Source organism: Aptenodytes forsteri, unplaced genomic scaffold (assembly GCF_000699145.1).
Source record: "Aptenodytes forsteri isolate BGI_AS27 unplaced genomic scaffold, ASM69914v1 Scaffold358, whole genome shotgun sequence".
Taxonomy (NCBI): domain Eukaryota; kingdom Metazoa; phylum Chordata; class Aves; order Sphenisciformes; family Spheniscidae; genus Aptenodytes; species Aptenodytes forsteri.
The window spans coordinates 191,376-214,838 of NW_008795679.1; the positions used below are offsets into that span (position 1 = coordinate 191,376).

General features: G+C 35.7%; 1 protein-coding gene across 1 annotated transcript in view; it reads right to left on the reverse strand.

Moving 5' to 3' along the window:
• Positions 1-23,463, reverse strand: part of LRRIQ1 (leucine rich repeats and IQ motif containing 1) — a 115,870-nt gene that overhangs the window by 58,370 nt on the left and 34,037 nt on the right. Inside the window, exons 16-18 of the mRNA XM_019472969.1 lie at positions 19,462-19,938; positions 17,186-17,324; positions 14,497-14,616 (exon numbers count right to left, since the gene is read on the reverse strand). Coding sequence (XP_019328514.1) covers positions 14,497-14,616; positions 17,186-17,324; positions 19,462-19,938 — 736 coding nt within the window. The remainder of the gene's footprint in view (positions 1-14,496; positions 14,617-17,185; positions 17,325-19,461; positions 19,939-23,463) is intronic.

Here is a 23,463-nt window from a genome sequence, read left to right on the forward strand (position 1 = left end):
CTGAGAGAGTTGGGGTTGTTCAGCCTGGAGAAGAGAAGGCTTCGGGGAGACCTTCTTGCAGCCTATCAGTACTAAAAGGGGGCTTATAAAAAAGATGGAAGCAACCTTTTTAGCAAGGCCTGTTGCGACAGGACAAGGGGGAATGGCTTTAAACTAAAGGGGGGTAGATTCAGACTAGATATAAGGAAGAATTTTTTTATGTTGAGGGTGGTGAAGCACTGGCACAGGTTGCCCAGAGAGGTGGTGGATGCCCCATCCCTGGAAACATTCAAGGTCAGGTTGGGACGGGGCTCGAGCAACCCGATCTAGTTGAAAATGTCCCTGCTCATTGCAGGGGGGTTGGACTAGATGATCTTTAGAGGTCCCTTCCAACCCAAACTATTCTATGATTCTATGAATCTATGATTCCTCTATTAGCAAAAGAATCAATACAGCTGGGAGAGAGGTATATTGCCACTTATTGTACAATTTAAATGTCAATCAAGTTAACTGGTGTGTACAGTGATGTGTCCATTAATTACCTGGGTAGTTACATGTCTGTCTTTAACAGTGAATATGATCCAAGCTCTACTGCCAGATTTCAGGGCAAGCTTGCATCCTAGCTATTTGAATTTTTACCTCTCTGATGAAATTGTTTGCGACAAAAATCAATAAAATCATGAAACATGAAAACTAACACTCCAAAGCTGTAGTCAATTTTTTGGAACAAGAATCACTTAAGCAGTACACTGATTGAATCTTTTTACTTTATAGTTGTACCATAACCCAATTAAAGTTCTTTGCTTTTAATATTTAGGTTGAAACTTTTCTCACAAATATTTTCTTAGCCCGGTGTTTGCCATTTATTAATTTAATATTCTGCACAGTGTTTTTATTTCTTTCATAGCCTATGAAATGTCTTTCAGTGTTCTAACTGTTGAAAAGAAATACCAATGAAAACATAAAAGCATGATTCAAAGGTATAAATACGCAAGACAGAAAAAGACAACTGATTTATCATTAAGCACATTTGGCATTCCTATGTATGTGTAGCATATTGTAAAAATATACCACACTGTTGTTTGCTTTGGCCAAGAAAAAATAAACACATAATTGGTTTTCAGATATATGCTCTTCTACTGTGTTTATCCCTAGAGATTTTGACAGCACTAAGTTCAAGAAACTTCTGTCCATATCTTTCCCATAAACACAGTCCTAAATTATAACTAATGCAAAGTTTATGACAGATTTACCAATACCTAAGGCTAAAAAATAGATCCATTTTTACTGACATTGTCCACTAAGAGGAAATAAAAAGCAATCTGAGATGAAGTACAAAACAAATTAAATAATAATGTTTGATTGTATAGTCTACAAAAACAGTTATAGGCATACTATATTTATGTTTATTTCTAAAGCCAAATTAAGGAATTGATTTCACAAATACTGAGGTATATAACATAGCTTTACACATATGTGTAAATCACATACAGTTGATTTAACACACATTAGTTCACCTGAAGATACCTTTTACGCTTCTGTATCCTCCATACTTTATTTCCAGTGTTTGTTTCAAATCAAAGACTGTATTGATTACTTTAAAAAAGTTTCAATTTTCACAAGTACACAAAACAAACATAGACCTTTCTAACTTTTTGTTAAAACTTCACAGAAATAAATTCACTTTAACTTACTATTTGAAACACATTTCTAATACTTGGCAAATTTTTCAAGGGTTTCTTTCTTTTTTTTTTTTTTCCCCTAGACTTTATGTTAGCTTTCATTTAGCTCCTGCTCAGGACACAAACAAGATACTTCCAAGACTAGAAAGAATACAGACCACCAAATTCACTATTAAACACAATACAATTACCCCGATATTATTCTTCAACAAGAAGAAGGTGTGAATATATTTGGTTTTGTTTTTTTTTTTTTTTTTTTGAATTTTATTAAAAAAATAATAAAAACCTTCCAGTATTAGCTATTTCCATTTATCCATTAGGATCAAGAACTTTTTATCCTGATTCACAGTGTATTTTTTACCCTTTGAGAGTCTAATCCTACAGGTTTTTTTCTCCCCTTTGATTTTTTAGCTCATCAATGAACTCTGGAGGATTTAATGGCGTACTATATATAACCTTTTTCATTTTGTTATTCCTTCATTTTTGAAATATTTATTCTATTCCTTTCTTTGCAAAATGTAATGACTATTTATTAACAAACATTAAACTTCTGTGGCTTCGGAAACAGAATCCAATCCTACAACCACCAAAGTCAGTGAGAATGGTTCTACTGACTTTAACGGGGACTGAATGAGCTACTGAAAAGCAGAGTTTTAGTGCAAACGCTATTTATACAATCTAATTCTAGGCAACTTTTATATGGCCTAGATTACATTCTGGAGCTACACTATCTTTTATAATGACCATACATGTAATCTGGGCTATTCTGAGTCTTATTGAAACCAGGAACAAAAAATAGCTCACAGGACACAGTGTCAAACCTACACTCAGCTTTAAAGCACTTCTACAAGTAACTGTCCAAACTGTGAATAATGCTATCACATATTGCCTTTCATGTCTCTTAGATCAAGGAGGATCACAAGAGTATAATAAAAACCAAACAAATTCCCAAAACTCTACTATGGTTAGAAGTAGAGGATGCAAGAAGGCATTAACAATACAGGCTGAAAAGAAAGGCCAGCATTTGATATAGAACAACTCTGTTCTGGGTCAGATCAAATATTTATCTACATCAGTACTCTGCTTCCAGAAGAGTTCAGTAGCAGATGCTTATGGAAAGCATGAAAGAAGCTGGACATGTCGAGGACAATCCTTCCCTTGGTATGTTCTTTCAGACCTTGGAAACTGGTGGTTTAAGGACTTTCTGCTAACATCTAGGAAAAGATTCCTCCACTTAAAACAGTAATCTAACTTCTTATGACAAATATAACCATCTAATAAGTGTGCTTGCAAGGTCATCTCTATGTTGATCCAGAAAGAATGCAAAATCATTTACACAGTTCAGAGCATGTAACTGCTGAAGTGGTATAGCTTAACTCCAAAAGGCCAACATGTTGGCTGCCATGGGAGCTGAAGTTATTCCAGGTTTCCAAACATGGTGGACCTCAGAATCACAAGATGAATCATCATCTGACAAAACTGTGAAACTATTTTTGAAAATTAGGGAGAACTAACTCTTTCCTTTCTTCTTTCATTTCCTCAGTGACTCACTCACTGTTTGCAGGACAGCAATGGTTTAGCCAGAAAAATTGTTTTATTGATATTTATGTAGTGCTTTTATTTATATTGTATTTTAAGATAAAAATAGGAAAATTACGCAACAGACTATAAACAAGCAGAAGAAAATTCACATCCAAAACTCACTCTGAACTCAGAGTCATGACTGGCCCCTGAGCTGTACAACAGAATATGAGACATGGGAGGGGAAAAAAAAAAGCATCTTTCATTAAAAAAAAAAATATTTCCACAGAAATAGTGTGTGGAACTCCTTGCTTTTAAAAAAAGATTCACCCTCCAGTTCACCTGCCTGGTTTTGTCTAACCTGTTTTTTTGGACTTCTGCTCCCCTCAGTGAGGCAGGCCACTAGTGTCATTCTCGCTCAGAATGGCCCTTTTTCAACCAGATTTTACAAAGTATCTGCCCTCTCTACATTCAAATTAGTTTTTAATAAGAATAATATGTAATAAGAGTAAATAAATAAATAAATCAGAATGAATCTTTCCACTAGTTTTCTCTATAGAATACAAGACTAAACAAAGTTCTTCACGGTGAAGTCCTTTATTTCTACTTTCGTAGTTTTTTGGGAGTATATTTGAATAGTGCAGTTAAAGTCTAGTTCACTCCAAGAAAATAAAACAAAAAGTTAAAACAAAAAGACAAGTGAAAGACAGTACTTTAATCCAAGGCAGAACGTTCAACAGCATTCTATGACTATTTCAAATAAGCTGACAAAATTTCTGTTTTTGCACAATACATGCCACATGAAGAACTACTTTTCATAGTGTTAAAAATCCTGTAGGTTAAATAATTGCTCAGAGACTGGGAGAGGGAGTGGTCAGGGAGAAGGATCATATGCTGAAGGTTAACCCTGTGGATACTGACAATAGAAAAGGGCATACCACAGCCAGCCATACTGTACTGTCTTTCATCTGGCTGAAAGCTGTAACTTTCTCTCTTGATTCCTGGCAAACATATTTCACCCTGTGGTGTATTCCATTCAAATATCATGCTACTCCAGGACAACATCTTTCATTTCTTTTTAAACTAAACTTCATTTCTGCCAAGGCCCAAGTATTCTTTGCTAGAAATTTCTTCTCTAAAAGCATAAGTAAGTTTTGACAAACTTCTTAAGAAATCACAAATTTTTAGCTCTTGCAGCTGATACAGAAGGACTAGACCACTTTTCTATGCTCATTTATCTATTGTTCATAGACTGTGATTGAAAAGTTCTTTTGAAATTAAAGATCTGAATATTTTTGTGTATTTAGCCTTTTCTTTCATCCAGTCTTTGTAGGAATCAGATTACTCTATGGGCTAGCTTTTCTGAGAAACTCAGGTTCTTGCATAAAGCTTAGTTCAATGTTAGGAAGTTGAGTATCAATTCAGAGCCAGACTTTCTAAAATAATCCCAAAGCTGAGACAGTATCAAATATGAACATCCTTAACTGAATCGTCTATTAGTTGCATTATTATTCCATTTCCAATACCACAAAAATTCAGTCTAAGTTCTGTCATTTTAAAACTATATGTAAATGTGTCAATTTGACCAATTTTATAAAAAACTGTATACAGACTTCTTTTTAATTAGTTTAGTGGAGATACGTTTTCTAGAAAACGGATCTCTGAACTGCAGGCAGTAGGAAAAATAGCCTTTTTCTCTGGATTTGTCTTTCATGCTTTTTCACATATTTTATGTGGTGAAGATAAATAGGTTAGCACCCTAATAAAGGTTATTTTAACCTTTGGCAATGCAGCTTTTTCAACCCTGTCTTTATATAAAACAAGAGAATTAGGAAGGAAAGCTGGGCACGGCTGCATTCTTATGATTGCTAAAACCAAACAATGTTTCAAGCCAAAAAAAGTAGCGAGTATCATATGGATTCCAGAGAAACATCAGAACGATTAATTGACCCCAAGAGCTTTTAAAGACTTACGAAAGCTGGTTAATTATTAGAGCACATTCTTGTAGGAAAATTAGAGGGCAAGCATAGTTGTGTAGTTGTCCATTTATAAGGAGGATATATTGACAATTACTGGAAAAATCACAACATTCTGTTAAGAAAAACATTCAAGAAAATTATGTTGGAGAATGCTTTCTGAGAATGCTTTCTTCAAATGTCATTTTTCCAAACTGTTTAATAAGCTCAGAAAAGTAACTGCTCTCTCAAATTCTAATACATATATATATGTATTTATATATAATGTAAGTACCTATGTGATTTTTCTAAATACATATGACTAAAACCATGCAAATAATTTATTTCAGAATATACAAAAGTAAATGAATAATGAAAATTTCAGGGACCGTAAAAGTTTTCATTCACCAAAAAGGTTGAATGTATACATACATAATTAACTCTCCAAAAGTCTGAATCTTATTGTAGTTCATGTCAGTCATTCATGACCTACATGACCCAAACTTTTCTAGAAATGCATTTTTGTCTTAAGCCTGACAGTGTTCAAAGGAAGCTCTGGGTCCTACATCTTTTTGTGAATACAGGAATAAAAAATACAGATGGGTAAACAGTAACCTCAGCTTCAGAGGTTAGACATGGTTCAAGTAAGCATCAGAAATGTATGCTTCAAAAATCTTTTGAGATGTATACCCCCACGCACCTCAATAAACATCAGGCTCCTGGCACCTTCAGGCCACCCCTCAAATGGCTCTAAGACCCCAGATGCAGTCTTTCCCCATTAAAATGACAAAAATCTTCAAGTCTTCCCCTCTCTGACTCTGCCACACTACACAAACTTTAGCTGGTATGTCCCTATAAGCCTTTTTCCAAGTCCTTCTACCTCTGTGAAAACAAACAAACAAACCAACCTTTCAAGGGGCAATGAATTAAAAACACCAACAAACAAAACAGCCAAGGGACCCCTCATCTCCACCTCTTATATACTGTACATTCAGAGAATACACAATTTCAAATGAAGATCACCCAAAATATTCTATCAAGTTTGGGGAATGAACGCTAAAAACACAATAGAAAAGAAAGCTGTACTTCAGCTTGCAGTTTTGTCAAAGGAAGGGAAGTTAGGCAGAAACACAGGGTAATAAAAAATAGACTACTCGCAAGTTTATAGTCATCTAACCTTTAATATGTTTCAAAGTTCATGTCACATGAGAAATTTGATTCAATTTCAAGACAACTTTTCCTTTTTGTTTAAAAGTCCCTATTTCAGAAATAAGAACAGAAAAGTATTTGGAAGATAAAGAGCAAAGAAGGACTAAGTTGTAAGCATATATTTTTTGAAACTGATGATAACAAATCTCTGATTACACTAAAAATGCTTAATTCTAAAGAAGATATGTCTTAATCATCTCTCAGCTTCACTTATACTGTCCTCCTTATATGTCCCTAGCACTAACACTTCTATTTGAAATAAATTATGCACAAATGAATCTGCAGGTTGAAATTTGTTGATTCATAACTGTAGTCTCAACACCTTAAATCTTTTGGGACCTGCACTGCTACTCTCTGGGAAATTCAAGAGCTTCAGGAGCTCATTCTTTGGGATGTTTTCCTGCTGTAGACTCAGATCTGTGAAATGATCAATAGCTACTGCTATTTCCGTATCAAAATAAAATTTTACAGTATTTTCCATACAAACAAAATGACTAGACTGAGAACCAGAAGATGGTTTTAACAGTATTTAGCATTTAGGATTCCTTAGCCCACTCCATTCAAGGACAAACTAGACATAAAGTTAAATAGTTTTTAGCTAAATTAAGATTGCATTATAGGGTATGGGGTTTTTTCTCCCCCTTCTCTGTTTCCACTATTAGAAACTCAAGAATTGCATGGCGAAGAAAGTCCATTAGGACCCTAGATCCTTTTCTGTGGTGCTGCTTCCTAGACAGTCAGCCCCTACCCAACAGTGTTGCATGGGGTGACTCTAGCCCATATATCGGACTTTGCACTTGCTCTTGTTGAACATCATGAGGGTCTCGTCAGCCTGTTTATCTAGCCTGTGCAGGCTGCTCTAAAGAACACTCTGGTCCTCCAGCATACCAACCGCTGCCCCCAATTTGATATCATCCGCACATTTGCTGAGATTGCACTCTGTTCCATCATACAGGTTGTTAATTAAAATATTAACTATTTTGGTCCCCCCTACCATCCATGATGGACTCCATTAATTACTGGAGTCTACAAGTCCACAAGTTGGATTTTGCACCACAGAACACAACTATTCGAGCCTGGCAGTCCAGTGAATTTGCCACTTACCTTATTGTCCAGCCCATACCTCAACAAATTTTGAGAATAAGACAGTGGGAGACTGTCAACGGCCTTGCTAAAATAAAGCATGCAATATGCACTGCCCTCCATAGTGGTCATAGTAGGTATAGATTGTGTTTAAAAGTTCTAGTTAAATGTCTGATATTTCGCATGTCCACATACATTGATTTCCATTGAAAAAGATCTTTCAGTAATGCCTATTTACAAATTTCAGGAGCTCTCCTGACTGACTTGTCTGTGCTCTGTGAGAAGAGGCCATTGTTGCAGCCAATATTGTAACTGAGTTAAATAGCAGTACTTTTGGAGGAACCAAAGAAGAAAGTGAGATGTCCTACATAGAGGACAGTCAGTGTAAGTGACTGGCACCATTCATAGTGCCAGTCACCTTGTGATAGAAAGCAATAAAGTTGATCAGCCCTTGGTAAACCCGTGCTAGCTGCTCCCAATCACCTTCTTTCATGGGTATAGAAATGGCTTCTGAGAGGATTTGATCCACAGCCTTCCCAGGAACTGAGATAAGGTTGATTTGCCCCTAGTTCCCTGGATATTTCTTCCTTCTTGCCTTTCCTGAAGATGGGTGTGATGTCTGCCCTTTTCCACTCACCAATAACCTCCCCCAGTTGTCAGGACCTTTCAAAGATGATAGAGAGTGACCTCAAAATGACATCAGGCAGCTTGTTCAACCCCTTTGGATGCATCCCATCTGTTCCCTGGGACTTGTATATGTTCAGGTGAGTTAAGCTGTGCTGTGGTTGGATAACATCTGCTATGTTCTAAACTAAAAGGACTTCAAGCTCCAGGCAATGAGACATGTATGGATTTAAGTGTGGAAGAGAAAGGAAGCTGACATCGCGCTTTCTTCTTTGGTTCCTCCAAAAGTACTGCTATTTAACTCAGTTACAATATTGGCTGCAACAATGGCCTCTTCTCACAGAGCACAGACAAGTCAGTCAGGAGAGCTCCTGAAATTTGTAAATAGGCATTACTGAAAGATCTTTTTCAATGGAAATCAATGTATGTGGACATGCGAAATATCAGACATTTAACTAGAACTTTTAAACACAATCTATACCTACACTAAAATGTTCAGTTTTAACATTACACAAAAATCAAAGAACTTAGGGAAGTTATATTCAATGTTTTGGGATCCTTAGCTAAGCTTTCAAGAGACTCCAGATGCAAACGTACTCACTGAGAAGAACTGATGGCTCTGTTATTACTTCCATTTACCAGCCAATGATGCATTTGGCTTAGAACGATTTTTTAGTCCTTTGAGGCTACAGTAATGAGTCTAAAACTCCACAGAACTAAGATTTTTTTCACTTTTATACATTTTTCCATTGCTTGGCCTGTTTATTGAATTATGACACTTGACTTTGTCTTTAGAGAAATATGACTAGAAAATATAATTAATGACATCACTATACTTTGATATGTCATACAAGCTAAATATAATTTAGAAAAATACTATACCATTTGGCTAAATACAGGTTCCAAATTATATCTTTAGTGTCATGCATCATTAGTGGGCTTTCCTTTGGAAAGTATTTGTTTGAATCTTGCTATTTAACCAAGAATTAGATATAGACAAGCTGTGAAGATAGTTTCTGTTTAAAAATTAAAAGCATTTCAAGTGGCATTAAGAACTGAGATCTCATGGTGGAAGGCCAGAAAGCAATCAGAGCACATTATGCATGAGCTATGAAGCTGGGGTGTTAGCGATGGCCAGAACTCCTAATAGCTGTGTTTGTGTTTATTTTATCAGATACTAACTGAAACAACCTACTTCCAAGGCCAGGATATCTATCAGATAACTAGAAAACAAGATTTCAGCATTTTAGATGAGTGTCATTGCTGAAAGAGATAGAAAAGAGGCTTTATGTATCTGATGATGCCACAGACTGAGAATGGCATGTGATTCATTAACATAGCAGCTGAAGAAGCAGGATCGTATCAAGAGATTGTTGATACACACTCATTGAAAAGATTGATCTTCCAATATGTTACTTAGGAAAGAGTTTTTCCCCTCCCTTTTGAAAGAAGAGGATGGATCTAATGAAATTTTCATCCTACACTTTTTTGCTTTTCTACAACACTGTAACTTTATAAGAAATTTGATGAAAAAAGGATCATATTCTTTGCAGTATACAATACAGAAAGGCTGGATTCTGATCTGACATTTATAAGCAATTACAAGAGCTAGACCTGTTTAAGAGTGTCAAGATACAAGAAATGTTATGGGCACCTTCTAATCCATAGGCTACGCTTATTTCCTGGCACTAGGCAGAAAACAGCAATCACTGTCACAAGCCCACAATCACAAGCTCACAGCCTGAGACAAACCACACCATGAAGGATTATCTGAAAAGAAAACAAAACACATTGTATTTGGCTAGTTTGGACATGTGATAAGAATACTAAAGGCGAGAGATGTAAAGAAATTGTTATTCTAATTGCTTTTCTATATATTCTAATATACTTTTAAAGAGTTAGCACATATGAGGGAGTTTTTATTCTCTCCCCCCCCCAAAAAAAAAAAAAACCAAAACAACAAAAACCTGCTACCTAGCTGCCATGGAAGGCAAGCAAAAAAATAGGAACGGCTACGTGTCTGAGTGTGGATATGTAAAAATTGTGAAGGAAACTCCTGGTCAATAATTTCAAAAGCTGTCAAAAAGACTGGGATTTTAAAATTCTACATAATCAAGCTCAGAAGGAGAACAACACTTTGTCTCAGGGCAACAGATTTATTCCCTTTGATGAAGGAAGCAGTGATGGATTTCTTTTTAGTTTGGTTGCAACTTACAAAGTTACTTTCTTTTTGAAAAAGTACAACTAGATAGCCCTGATTTAAACTAAATTCGAAAAAATGAAGTTTTGAAAAATACAATACTTAGTTTCTGTGCCATGTAACCATCAATATTGGTACTTATCTTGATGAGAATAAGAGGTATGTCCATACGCTGACTCAGTGTAGGAAAACAATAATTTATTCAATGGCCACCGTTCTGAGTAAAGAATTGTCTTAAAACTGATCATATTCAATTGGTTCAGCTTTCTGATAAGTTCAGCCATTTTGCATTTGTCTCACATCATATTCTCATCAAGAAAACAACAATGCTGATGGTTACATGGTACAGAAAGTAAGAGCTGTGTCAAGCAAATGTGTTGTCAGATTTTGTCCACCAGAGGTAAAGTGAGCCTGCCTTGTAGATCATTTGCTACATGGATGGACTGCTGATGAAAGGTTGCCTTAAGATCAGCCTTCTGGAGCATATAGGCTGGAATTCTCCAAAGTCCACATGAAAGACATGAAAATATCACTAAATACCAGGCTCATACTTTCTGAGACATCTGTTGGCCAGATATTTCATCTCATCTGGGATAGCCTGTTTGACATTGCACAATACAACAGACACAAAACACTACTGCCATCAATTGCCTCTGAATCTTTGGCAACGTATGGGAGCTGATATGAATACAAGAAGATACCAGTAATTGTTCAGGTGAAATGATTACTATTCATGCTATTGTGAGCAAGATAAGGGCCCTTCCTCCAGCTCAATCACATGCGATCTATTTTTCACGTGATATGGTGCCAAACGTACTAAAAATATACCACTGCTCAATGTGCATAAATGAAGTAAACAGAAGATCTTTGGCAAAGACTAGTTTTCCCCATGCTGTTTTGCAGCCTCACCTTCCACAGAGCACTGGGTACACTGAGTTTATAATGAAGATATTAAACAGTAATTCAATGAAGACTGGTGCCTAATGACATACTGCATTGTGATATTTGCAAGTGGTTTAAATAGGTGCTTGCACACTAGTGATTTTGTAGAATGCTAGATAATACTGAATAAAAACATTATGACTGAAATCTATATAAAACTGATATAAAAAAGCAAACTGACTACACCACAAAATAGTGGACCATTCAAAAAACTTTTGGACAAGATTTAATATATTTGTACTGGTTTGCAATAAGGAAAAGTTTTTCTGCCTTCTCTCTCATTTCACTCACCCTATCCAACAGTGAAATCTGCAGTACAAAATGGTGTCCAGATATTTTTCTTTTCCTTCACACCTTAGCATATGGGATCTCTTAGCCCAGCAATATGTACTCCTCCCTACACACTTGTTTGAGGCCCAACAGATAGCCACTGATATCATGTGTCATTATTTGGCTCTGCTTCAGCACTTTGCTATAAAACACTGAGGCCAGAAAGGAAGGAATAGGAAGTACAGACTATTCCAAGCTTCTGCTGCTTGTTCCTGCAGAAGTAGAAAGTCCATGTGATTTGGTATCACCCAAGTGCAGAGAACGGAACAGCTAAAGACACATGGAACCACGAACCTAGTACTAAGGATGGCTAGTCTGGGCTAGGCAGAATAGAGTGTAAGGCAAGAATCATTGAAATTTTAGCAGAATACTAATATAAGTTTGCAGTAAGTATTCCTTGGTATCCCATACAGTTAATAACATGATATGGCTGTATCATGTAACACTATTTCACACTCCAGTTCCAGCAGCCCCATTATAGTTAAGCCACAAATTTCTCACAATCAAACTCTTCAGCACAGACAAGATAGGTGCTTGAAAAAAAGAAAAAAAAAACGGAAAAAAATGACAAATATTGCAGGGTATAATTCTAGTTACAGCCATCAATCTTGAACACTGAAATGCTCACTCACTGAAGGAAGTATATCCTTCATGGGCATATACATTGTAAATTTATTGCTCTGTAGAAAACAGACGTTCTTATACTTTTCATCACAAGAAGCAAAGGGCCTGAGCAACTTTTCAGTCCCCAGTTCAGCCTTTGAGCCTGCTGTGCCAATTAAAATGTCAACTCATGGTTCTCCTTGTCATGATCTGAACCTAAACGCTTTGAGAATTGCTCCCTAAAACCGTGTTTTACTTCTTTCTTAATAAACTCAGTAACAATTTGGAAAAAAAAGGAAGAAATCTGTGGCAACACCAGAGGGTGATACAGTGCAAGCCTCTCTGAAATGAGCTGGCCTTTTTTTCCTGCCTTCCCCACTCCTTCCTTTTCTCCCTGGCCTCAGGAGCACCTGTCCAAATGCGATTGCCTTGCTGACAGACAGATGGAACAAAACTGCCCATGTAGTTTTCAGTTTAGAAATTAAAAAAAAAAAAAAAAAAAATTATTTGGGCCAAACAGAGTGAAACAAGAACGGCTTAACTGAATTACAGTATATAAGACTCTGGCCTACTGGCTGAATAATTCAAAACAGGATATTTTCTTTCTTTAATATATGAACAGATACTTCCTTCCTGTGTGAAGAAATAAATCCTTCAACTTTCTGCTTTTTATTATTTTAGAAAGAAGCCAGGGATCAGAGAACATCAACTAATGAGACTGTTCTTTTTGTATATATATTTCAAATTAAAATGAAAAAAATTCCTAAAATTTAAGCCAGATCTCTATGTTTACACACACACATTTCCTGTCTACCAAATGATTCCTGGGACTCCTGCCTCAAACATTTTGCATGCTCTTACAATAAGACAGTAATTCTGAAAATGTATCTTAAAGTAGCTGCTGAAAGGGAGAAGAAAAAAATAAAATTACTCCAAGTCATCAAGTCATTGGTAATAATTCCATATAAAGCCCAGCTATTTTCTAAGGGAAGGGGGGTGGCAAAAGAAGGCTGATACTCAGATGACCTAAGACAGATTAACTGTAAACTGCATTGCTCCAACTAACAACATATTTGGTTTCATAACTCTCTATGTGCCATACAAACATGTGATCATAAATAGGATCTAATCCTGCCAGTGGCAGGGCTATTGCATCAATCTCCTTTGCAAAATTACAGTGGAATATTGACAAATGGCTCTTGCAAAGATGCAGCAGCTGAATAAGCACATTCAGAGACAAAGGTTCATGAAAAAAAACCTCAGTCATATCCTCTTAGGTCTCAAATGGCTACATCACTATCAGTTTTCTTTGCTCTACCTGAAACCATGGGAAAAAAAAAAAAGAAACCAACAAATGTGAACAATTAGAGAAAGCAGTGCTCCAGACAAATATATAGGGAAGTCATCAACAGCTGCCTTACTATGCATAGTGAGTCTAGAACTTCCCATGTAGACTGTGGTTTTTGAGGCTATAAAAGATAAAATTAGATTAAAGATTCTTTTCCCTGCTTACTGAATGACAAAATTGATCCTGTAGATATTTTTATTTTTTACTTAATTATTGCTAAATTCAGTTCTGAATGTGATGTTATCCCTCGAATTCCTTTGGAACCTGCTTTTATTTCTTGGAATGGAAACTTCTGAGCCAATTTCAATCCTTTGAAACTGAAAGGACGTTATTAACTCTATATGACTTGTAAAAATTACTAATAATAATTTCTGGATTTTGTGCATCACAGACCTTCTAAGTGTGGTTTTTTTTCCTCATTTAACTATACTTCTCTTCATAATTTACTACTGTATTCAGACTCGTGATCTTTTTAGCACTTTACCTATAAGACAAAAGAAGAGCTAATAAGCCTGCTTCACCTCTGGTTTTGGGTGTGTGTTCTTTTTACTGGAATACTGCAACACTGAATCTCAGCTATATTTTCTGTATTTTCAGCTATATTATTGTTCTCATTCTATCATGAAAATGAACAAAATACACACTCAAATACTGTTGACATTATTATCTGTTACTAAAATACTAAAAAGCTAAACATTTTAGAACAAAAGTAGCTGTTTCCTTATTCTCATTTGATTGTCCTTTAACTGTAGAAATATATGGGGTTCTACAGTGGGTGTGACATTAATAGCACAGTAACTACCAGAGCATCTCAAAGAGCAGGAAGCAATTAATCCATGACAAATACATTTAAATGAGCTATATATACACCAAATGCTTCTTTATTTCTGGACATCCAACGTGTTAATTCTAGCCCTGGTAGTCCTTGCAATTTCTTTTATTTCCAACACCTACGTGATTGCTTAAGAAGAATAATATTTGTTTTTTACAGGAAGTTTTTATGCTAATGACTGTGCTTACTTCAGAAAATGTGAAATCATCCACATTTATTTCTTCATAGTCATCCTCCACTTCATCACTTTTAACAGCTGCAAGAGCACTGGCCAGTTTCTTTCGCAAAAGAAAACCCTTCCAAAATGCCTAAACAAAAAATTTAAAGCATGTTATACAAAGCCATAGATCAAACCCAAATCCAGATTCTCTATGTTATCCCATTAGGAAGATAAAACATCTTGGGCCTTGGTTTAATAGCTCAATGATCTGTTTTTTGAACTTTATGTGACATTTAAAACTACAAGACAAATTAAATGCCAGCATATGTCTAAAGCTTAGAGTACTCAAGAGGCTCTCCACAAGTAAGCAGAAAGGAATCCTGAAACTCCCTCAACTACAAACCTGGGTCAACTAATTAATTATTTGACAATTCCTTCAGGGACTATTATAAACTGAAAGGAAAGGCTACATAAGAAAAAGCTGAGTGTCAACTTTCAAATTACTGAGAATAAAAATACACTTGTACTAAATGTCTTATAGTTTACAAGTAGCAATTCTTGGAGACATCTCATGCAATTGACCTAGGTCAGTTACTCTTTCTTAACTGTCTAAGATCTTTATTTAAAAAAAAATATTACCAGTAGGCATAATCATATCTAAGAAAAAGGAGCACATTAGGAATTAAGTGCTAGAAAAAAAGGGTGTTAGGAACACAGGCCAAGCTGTAGAATCAGATCTGGGAAAACACTTCAGAGATCAAAATTACATAGATGGATTTAAGAAAACTAAATTCAGGACAGCAATTTTCCCCCAAATCAGCATTTGACATCATTAGAGTTCAAGATGCCCTAAGCATTTAAAACACCATGCAAAAAATTTCCACTGTCCTGAAAGATGCAGTGTTGTCCACATTTAACGGCTTTGCAATAAAGGCACTAAAATAGGAAGGGTAAATCTCATATTCTGGCTTAACGTTTAGCTTATTAATTTTTAGGAAATGATTGTCTAACTGCACAAATTATTGAAAATGTTACTGTTTTTGCCCACACAATTCCTGATTATTATAAAAATGATTAAATGTATTAGAACTGCTTTCTTATAATTTCATTGTTGTTATTTTCCTACAGATCTTCATAACCATCCAGATAAAATATCCTGATATTACTGAGTGATCAAACGACAAATATATTCCATTCAACAAATACAATTAGTTTTTACAAATGCAAAGGAGAAAAGCAATCCTAATGGTATATGCAGAAGGATAAACTGTAAGGCAGCTGTTAACACAGATCTATGAAAGTACCAGGTTAGTGCTCAGTCATGATCAAAAAGAAAAATTATATGTTAGTAGTTTTTAAGAAACAAGGTGAAAACTGTCTTACTGTATAAATTCCTGATATATCTGCCTATGGAATTCAGTTCCAGTCACTTCTTTAAAAAAGGTTGTAATAGAATGAGGTAAAGGTTAAGAGAGGGACAAAAAGATAAAAAGAAGTTCAGAGTAATGTGAAAAGAAACTAAATGGACTAAACTTTTATTTACAAAAGAGTAATTATAAGGATGAATATGAGAGACCTAAAAATCTGTAAAATGCACAGAAGATAAACAGTGAAATACTAACTTTGGAAATTATCAGGTCTGAAACAAATGAAAAGAAGCACATTTTAATCACTATACACATTTGTGAAACTCATCATTTTAAAAGATAGTAAAGGCCAAATATATAAGTAAGTTCAAAAATGGATTAAATAAGTTTATGGAGATCAACTGTTAATATATTAGCTACACACTATAGTCCAGAAACAAATTTTAGCTCAACTTCCCAGATAACTGACTGCTGTAATACGATTCTGCACTTGTCCTGTTTCTTAGTATGCACATTTACTAAACATTTTGCTACTGCCCATTTGTTGACTAGATACTAATGAATTACTTCGATTTTCAGTCTGAAAATGGAACTTAGGCTCCTAAATCACTTTGGCACTGTTTACATTTTTATAGAAAACTTAAAATATCGAATGTTTTTAAGTTAACTTGAAATCTGAAATCAATACAGAGTCCATTTGCTTAAAAAAGTAGAAGAAGCCATGAACCCTGGCAACTTGGCAGGTAAATACTATATCTGGTTAGCAAACTAAACAGAGCCAAGGCATGGACTTCAATTCTTGCACATAGTAATCCATTCTGTTTAACCATTAGCTCAGTATCTACCATAGGACAGCCTAGGCCACAGTCTGTTCCCAATGGCAGTATGGATGAGGCAATCCTGGTTTTGGGAGATGGGCAGAGAAGGAAAGAGATGGATAGGTAGGATAGAAGAGATGGAAAGAGTAATTAGTTGTATAGGTATCAGACATGATGTACCAGTTATGCGGTGTCTGCCAGTTTAACAGCATAGACATACCCCAGTAAGAACATGGGCACAATATCTCTTAAACATAATATTAGAATTAAATCAAGCAAAACTATTTCAGGGAAATACTTGGTGAAAAAAAGGGAAAGTATTTTTATGCTTCTATAAAACTTTTTGTAAAGAAGGCTCTCTTTTAGAAACATCAAGGTTATGTTGATTAAATAAAACAAAAAAATGTTTAATTATGAAACTATTAATAAAATCATAAACAAAAATAGAGAGAAGATGACGAGTACACAAAACTAGCAAGATTTTTTTCTTATTAAATTTGCAAAATAAGTAAAGAGAATACCATAAACCAACCTGGATTAGCGTGGCAGCTTCATGCTTCTGTCTCAAAGCTTCTATAAACTGATGATTCTCTGTTTTGGTGCAGTCAGTTTTCCTCCTGGCATGGTACTGCCGCCAAAGGGACTGGATCACTGATGCTGCCATATGTAGCCTCGTAGAGAAATAAATACCTTTATGAATGACAGCCTCACCAGTGCAACTGGATTATCATAGCTGTTAGACTATAACCATAAAACATAGCACTATGCATTGAGAGAAACGGAAGGCTCTGCCATTAAACTGTAAAGAAATTACAATCCAGATGTGACATATATGTTCAGAAACACTAGAGGATATTCACATCATATAACTTTGGAAATCCAATTATCTAAGAGGACTAATCTCTGCTGGGCTCTGTTCCCTGTATATTCACTGGAGAGGAAGAGTCTCCTCAAAGGAAGGATTAGGAGCAGAAGTGGTTTAACAGTGACTGAATAAACTATTGGAGGGCTCCAATTATCTCCACTGTCCATATAAAAAAAAAAAAAACAACCCACTAAAGAGAGCTAAATGCTGAAAACTGCATGAGACAAATATCTCCAATGGAGCAGACAGGAAAAACTGAGAAAGTGCAATTTAATCTTTTACCTACTTCTACTCTTCAATTTAACACTACTGACCAGTGGTTATATGGGTACATTTTCTAATTTCCTCATTGTTTAACAAGCACTGACTACAGACTATTTAGATTTCTTCAGTGATTGAGCTTTCTAAATATATGTTCAATTAATTGATACTGATGGAGAAAAAGTTTAATGGCAGCTCTGCATTATGACTTTACTATCTTGGAATCCTTTTCTCCACAAAATTCTCATTTCAATTGGAGAGTGGGTTTAAGAAAAGACATCTACATTTCCCCCAGTCTTTACATATTTTCTTTCCTTGTGCAGTGCATCTATTTAAATAGAGGAGTACTTTTCAGCAAAAAAGCACACTTCAGAGGTTAAGCCAGAATTTTTTTTTTTCCTAAAATGTGTTTATTAAGTTTACCAACCCCAAAACATGGTTTATTTATAAGCTTTATTATAAGCGTTGCTTTATAAAAAGCAGTAGCTGAGTTAAAAAACAAACAAGAAACACCCCTCTAATGGTTTGTATTCTGCATTGAAGAGAACTGTCCAACAACACACTTACAGAATGCATTTAAAACATTAACTAAAAACTCCAAATGAACTGTTTCAAAAAGATTTTTCTGAAGCATTCATCTTCCATAATAGACTACTGTACTCTTACTTTCAACTTCCTGAGAGGCAATGATGAATTCTATGGTCTTCCTGAATAATAAATTTTATGACAAATTATTAGTGTGTTAAGTACCTACTAAGCACTACTGCCATTTACCATAGGTCTAAACAGCATGAAGAAGCACACCTTCCATGCTTGTTCTTCATAGTGTTCTCAAGACATCTATTTCTGAAACTGAATTCTTATGAAACTGTAACTGAATTTTTGTACCTTTAGGGCAAAAATTTCAGCTTCTGTTTTCCCTGACTGTACATCCAGAACCATACAAACCTGCAGCAAATGCATTCCAAAGAGGTAATAAACCAGTCTGTTTCATGCGGGAGAATATTTGGGGGCACAGAACAAGTTGAACTGGCCCCTCACCCCTGCCTCTACTTTTAAGAAGCAGGTTGAGGCATGTTGGAGGAGTACCAAGGGCAGGGCAGGCTGTTAGCTCTTCAGTCATCACAACAGCGGGAGACTGGCCTAAGGTCAAGGGAGTAGGATGGTAGATTTAAGCAACTTTTCCCTCTTGCCTTCTAAATGATACTGACTGTAAACTCTACAGAGATGAATCTTGAATGTCTAATGAATAGTATAGCAAAAAAGCCTTACACTAGTTTGTAGTTTAAACTGCCCCAAAATTCCTGCAAACCATCCAGCATTTTCATCCCTAACATTGTATGTGTCATTGAATCGGTGTCATAAATTTATTGCAAAAAAAGAAGGAAAAGGTAGGAGACCAAGAGAAAGTTTTCAAATTCTCTTACTATACAGTATTTTTAAATTATTTTAAGTACATACGTATCTATATTCTAATATATCAACTGACAGGATACCACAAAGGATTGTTGTTAATATGGAAGTCTAGCGTGCATCACCTTAAAATAACTCTTTACTGTCTAATAAGCTTAAAAATATTGTTTTCTTACTACAAGTTCTGTGCCTCTGTTTTAAACAAGAAATCCTCATTCCTATTGCCTATCCATATAATCTACTTGAAAGCAATCTGACATCTGTCTTACCTTTCTGTATCATTCTCAAAATGCTGACGATCTTTTCCCATACTATTTGCTACTATCACTGACTGTTGCAACGTGAATTGGGCTGACGTGTTATTCTTGCCTTTGCTCTCCCCACTGTAATTAATACAAGATTCAGTGCTTTTCTGCTTCACTCTCTGATCTTCTTTATTTTCCTTTTGGTGCACAGGTATGGAGGAGTTAATGAATGTGGCCTGAATATGGCCAGTAGTAATCCATCTTTCGGAAGGATCCAACAAGACCTGTTTATTTTCTGTCGCACCCATGATAAAGAGGTTATTTTCCTGTAGGCAGCCAGTGGATGTTTGCTTTAAATGATTTTGCAGTGCTTCTGGTCCATCTCTGTCAGTAATGTTTAGTTCACCGTACTCATGTGCATATCGATGTTTAATACTAAGTTTCATCAACTGATTAAAATACCAGCATTGTCCCTGTGCAGAATCAACAGAAGAGGCAATTCTGAAAAAAGACAAAAATGTTTTTACATGTGTTTCAGACTGTAAGAATGCTTTTTAAAAAACATATTCCCTCTATTATTTTCTAAACTACCTTGTATTTTCAAGTATCCTTACATGTTTCCATATTCTTACAGTGAATAGTAATTACTCTGACTGAAAACCAGGTTCAGTATTTATAAATCTTAATTGCATTTTTCTTTTTTGGCAGTATTTAAAATATACTCATATATATTAGATTGCTTATTTTACTCTGATTTTTTTTTTTAAAGGTTTCAGTCTGTTTGAAATAGGCACTAGGGCATGCATTTCACTATTAATTTTCTGTGTGGTTAGAGGCATATGAAGCCGAAAATTCTAGAGGATTTGAGGCAATTTTTTTATAAATCCTGTAGTAGCCTTAATAATCCAATTTGATCTGGAAACTATGAAAGCTAATATAAAAATAACAGTAATTTTAAAATTTAGATTAGAAATACAGCAACAAAACCCAAACTTAGATTCAAACCAACAAACCACAATGCCTAGAGAGAATTTAGGAAAACAGAAACTTTTAAGTATAGATATTTTTATCAATATAAGGGAAGGTGCTAGACTGAAGCAACAGTAATCTACGAAGTCTGGCTCTCATTAGTTCTTTGTGTTACACCATCTAAATGACGAGGATGAGTAAGAGCAAATATAAACTAGTTGTTACAGATTCAGAAGGCTGTCTGTATTTGGACGGTGTTTGTCCATTGTATTAGGTAGCAGGTACTTTTGGAATCATGAAAACATTTTCCTTTGATAGCATAGATAGATGCAGAGATCTGTAATCTGGCGCTATTTTCAGAGGAGCACAAAGTCAATCCTAGGTCAGAAATCCAAGAGAAAAAGTAGAAATAAGATCAATTCTCTTGGGAATCTGGAAAAAACAGGTCCTAAGATTATAGTTTGAATAACAGAATTTTCCTTCCTGTTCCTCATTCTTGAAAGGTGAAGCTTTTATAAGGTTTTATTGTGAAAAGACTCTTTACCTATATAACTATTTCCTCTAGTGAAGTTCAACTAAGAACTTTTTAGATTTTTAAGAACACACAGAATCAGATCTTACAAGAGTAAAAAAAATTCAAACTCTTCCTCTGCTAGTGCAACTTCAGTGCTATTGGACAAAATATGAATGGCTAAATTGGAAGCCAAATCCACGCAACCTAATTACACAACTCACTGTGCATTAGCTGTACATTTGATTACCCATTACACAACATTACTCCTACTCCTGTTAATTCCACAAATATGACAATTCCTAAAAATATTTAAACCAATGCATATATTTGCTTACGAATATAACAAATTCTAGCTGTCTCCTACGACACAGTAAGAATAGTAATTTCTTCAACATGAAATACTTAAAGCATTAGTTAAATACTTTAGTTAAATACTTCAAATTAGTTAAAGTATTTAAGAAGATAAATTTGGTACAAGATCATTACCAAAGTTCTACAAAACATACTATGGTGAGAAGACAAAAAAAAGAAAAAAAAACCAAAATTAATTCCCATTTTTCTTTGGTTTGTTTTAGTTTTGTTTGTTTATTTGAGTATTAAAATATTGCGGAAACACCCAGAATGTTTTATATACTGGGCAAAATAAACTTCTGTATGAAAAGTATATCCTGAGTATACTTGTTCATTCTCAAAAAACAGAAACAAAGAAAAACAAAACACCATAACAATGAACAGAGTAGGATACTTGTGCATCCTCTCCTTTCACAGGTGCAGGGGCATCTTGAGCAGCTGTTTCACCCTTCCAGTGGCTATGAACGGGGCAAGCAGAAATGGGAGGGGAGGTTGAAGGCAATTGAAAATCCAGGCAGGGAGTAACTGTGTGGTCACCAGGGATCACGTGTTACTTTTTTCACAGAAGCTGCTTTTGGGCAGCTTTTCCAAACAGTGGTTGCTAAATACAGTCTTGTCACTGTGAGCATGCACCCTATCTCCCAGCTGACACATTCCTTGGCAATCCACAACTATACTCTGATTTTGTAGGATTTTTAGGCTGCCCTCTGTGTATCAGTGGCTTTCCTTTTAGGCAGTCAGATCAGCCTAAGTTTCAAGCAACTACAAAGGAAGCTGTAGTGACATCTCAGAGAATTATGAGCAATGAAGTGGCTTGGTAACTGTATTTGGGGTTCTCCTGCAAAGGTGACGCTCCAAAGCACAGACGACAAATATTAAGATGGGGTCTGAGTGCTAGGTGGCAGTCAGCCTGGTGGTTCCCTTAGGTGAACAGGGATTTTAGGCAGCTCTGGAGAAAGAAAAAGAACTATTCAATAGGCTTGGGATAGAGCTATCCTATCAATGCACTGCAGTTTTCTCAGTGTCTCAAAAGGACTGCATTCTTGATACCAGAGACGTGCTCCTGAAGACCACTTATTCAAACCACAGAAAGGAAGCTGCTATGATGGAAAATATGCAGGACTGATTTACTTCTTTAATGGAAAAAACCACATACGAGGAAAGAGAGAAGACAAAGTATGAAATATGACAGTATTAAGATTTTGATACCACAATATTTCCTTTTCAGTTAATGTAAATTGGTTGTTTGCCTTTCAGACCTTTTTTGGCATTATAGGTCAGGAGGTCTGGTCACACGAACTCTTCTGGAATTGCTTCTTGGTTAAGACACAACCAAGGTTTTAAGCATAAATTGGCATCTAGACAGAACAAGAAATGGGATTATTCTGATGGAAGCACCAGTATCCATACTGCCTGGCTGCTTAGTATGTAATGAAATGGAGATGAATATGGCAGTCTTGCTACAGTAAAATTTTTATGGCTTCCAGCTTTGACCAGCACATTCCCTCATGTTCAATGGCTACCCATAGCTTTGTTTTGATCTTAACAAGTGAAAGTAATTTATGCCATATGTAAATTTTAGCATAGCCACAAAGGATGCACTGCTTTTGCAGTGGGAGAAAGGGATAATAAGCCAAAAGAGGAAGGGATGGGTCTTTCATAGCAATGTACAAATGTGCTAGAATAGCAGCCCTGATAGTACCTAAAGACCAAGATACTACTTTCACAAACAAATGCTAAGAGCAGAAACCTACCCGTAGCTTTCTTACCAAAAAGATACCTCCCAACTTGTGCTAGGATTTTCCAGGGATTTTAAGGAAAGATAAAAGCATTAGAATCAGATTTTAATCTATTTGGAAATTCAAGTCAGGCATTTATTAATGACTGCTACAACCTCAGTCCTAACATCAATCCACCAAGAGTATCCATCACTGTCTTCTCGGTAAATTTAGACCAAACCCTGCTCAGTTTCACATGCAGTGTTTGGGGAGGGAAGAGTAGAGGTGGGGAGGAGCAAACCCCCACTGACACCACCTAGGAAGTGTAAGGACCCATGCACAGGCTGACTTAACAGATATGGAAAAAACAAAGTTATTCATCCTTAAACTCCTTTCAGAAGTTTAAATCAGCCAAAATGTTGCCACTTAGAAAGTTTAAGGTGGCAGTGGAAACTTGCTTACAGAACTGACACA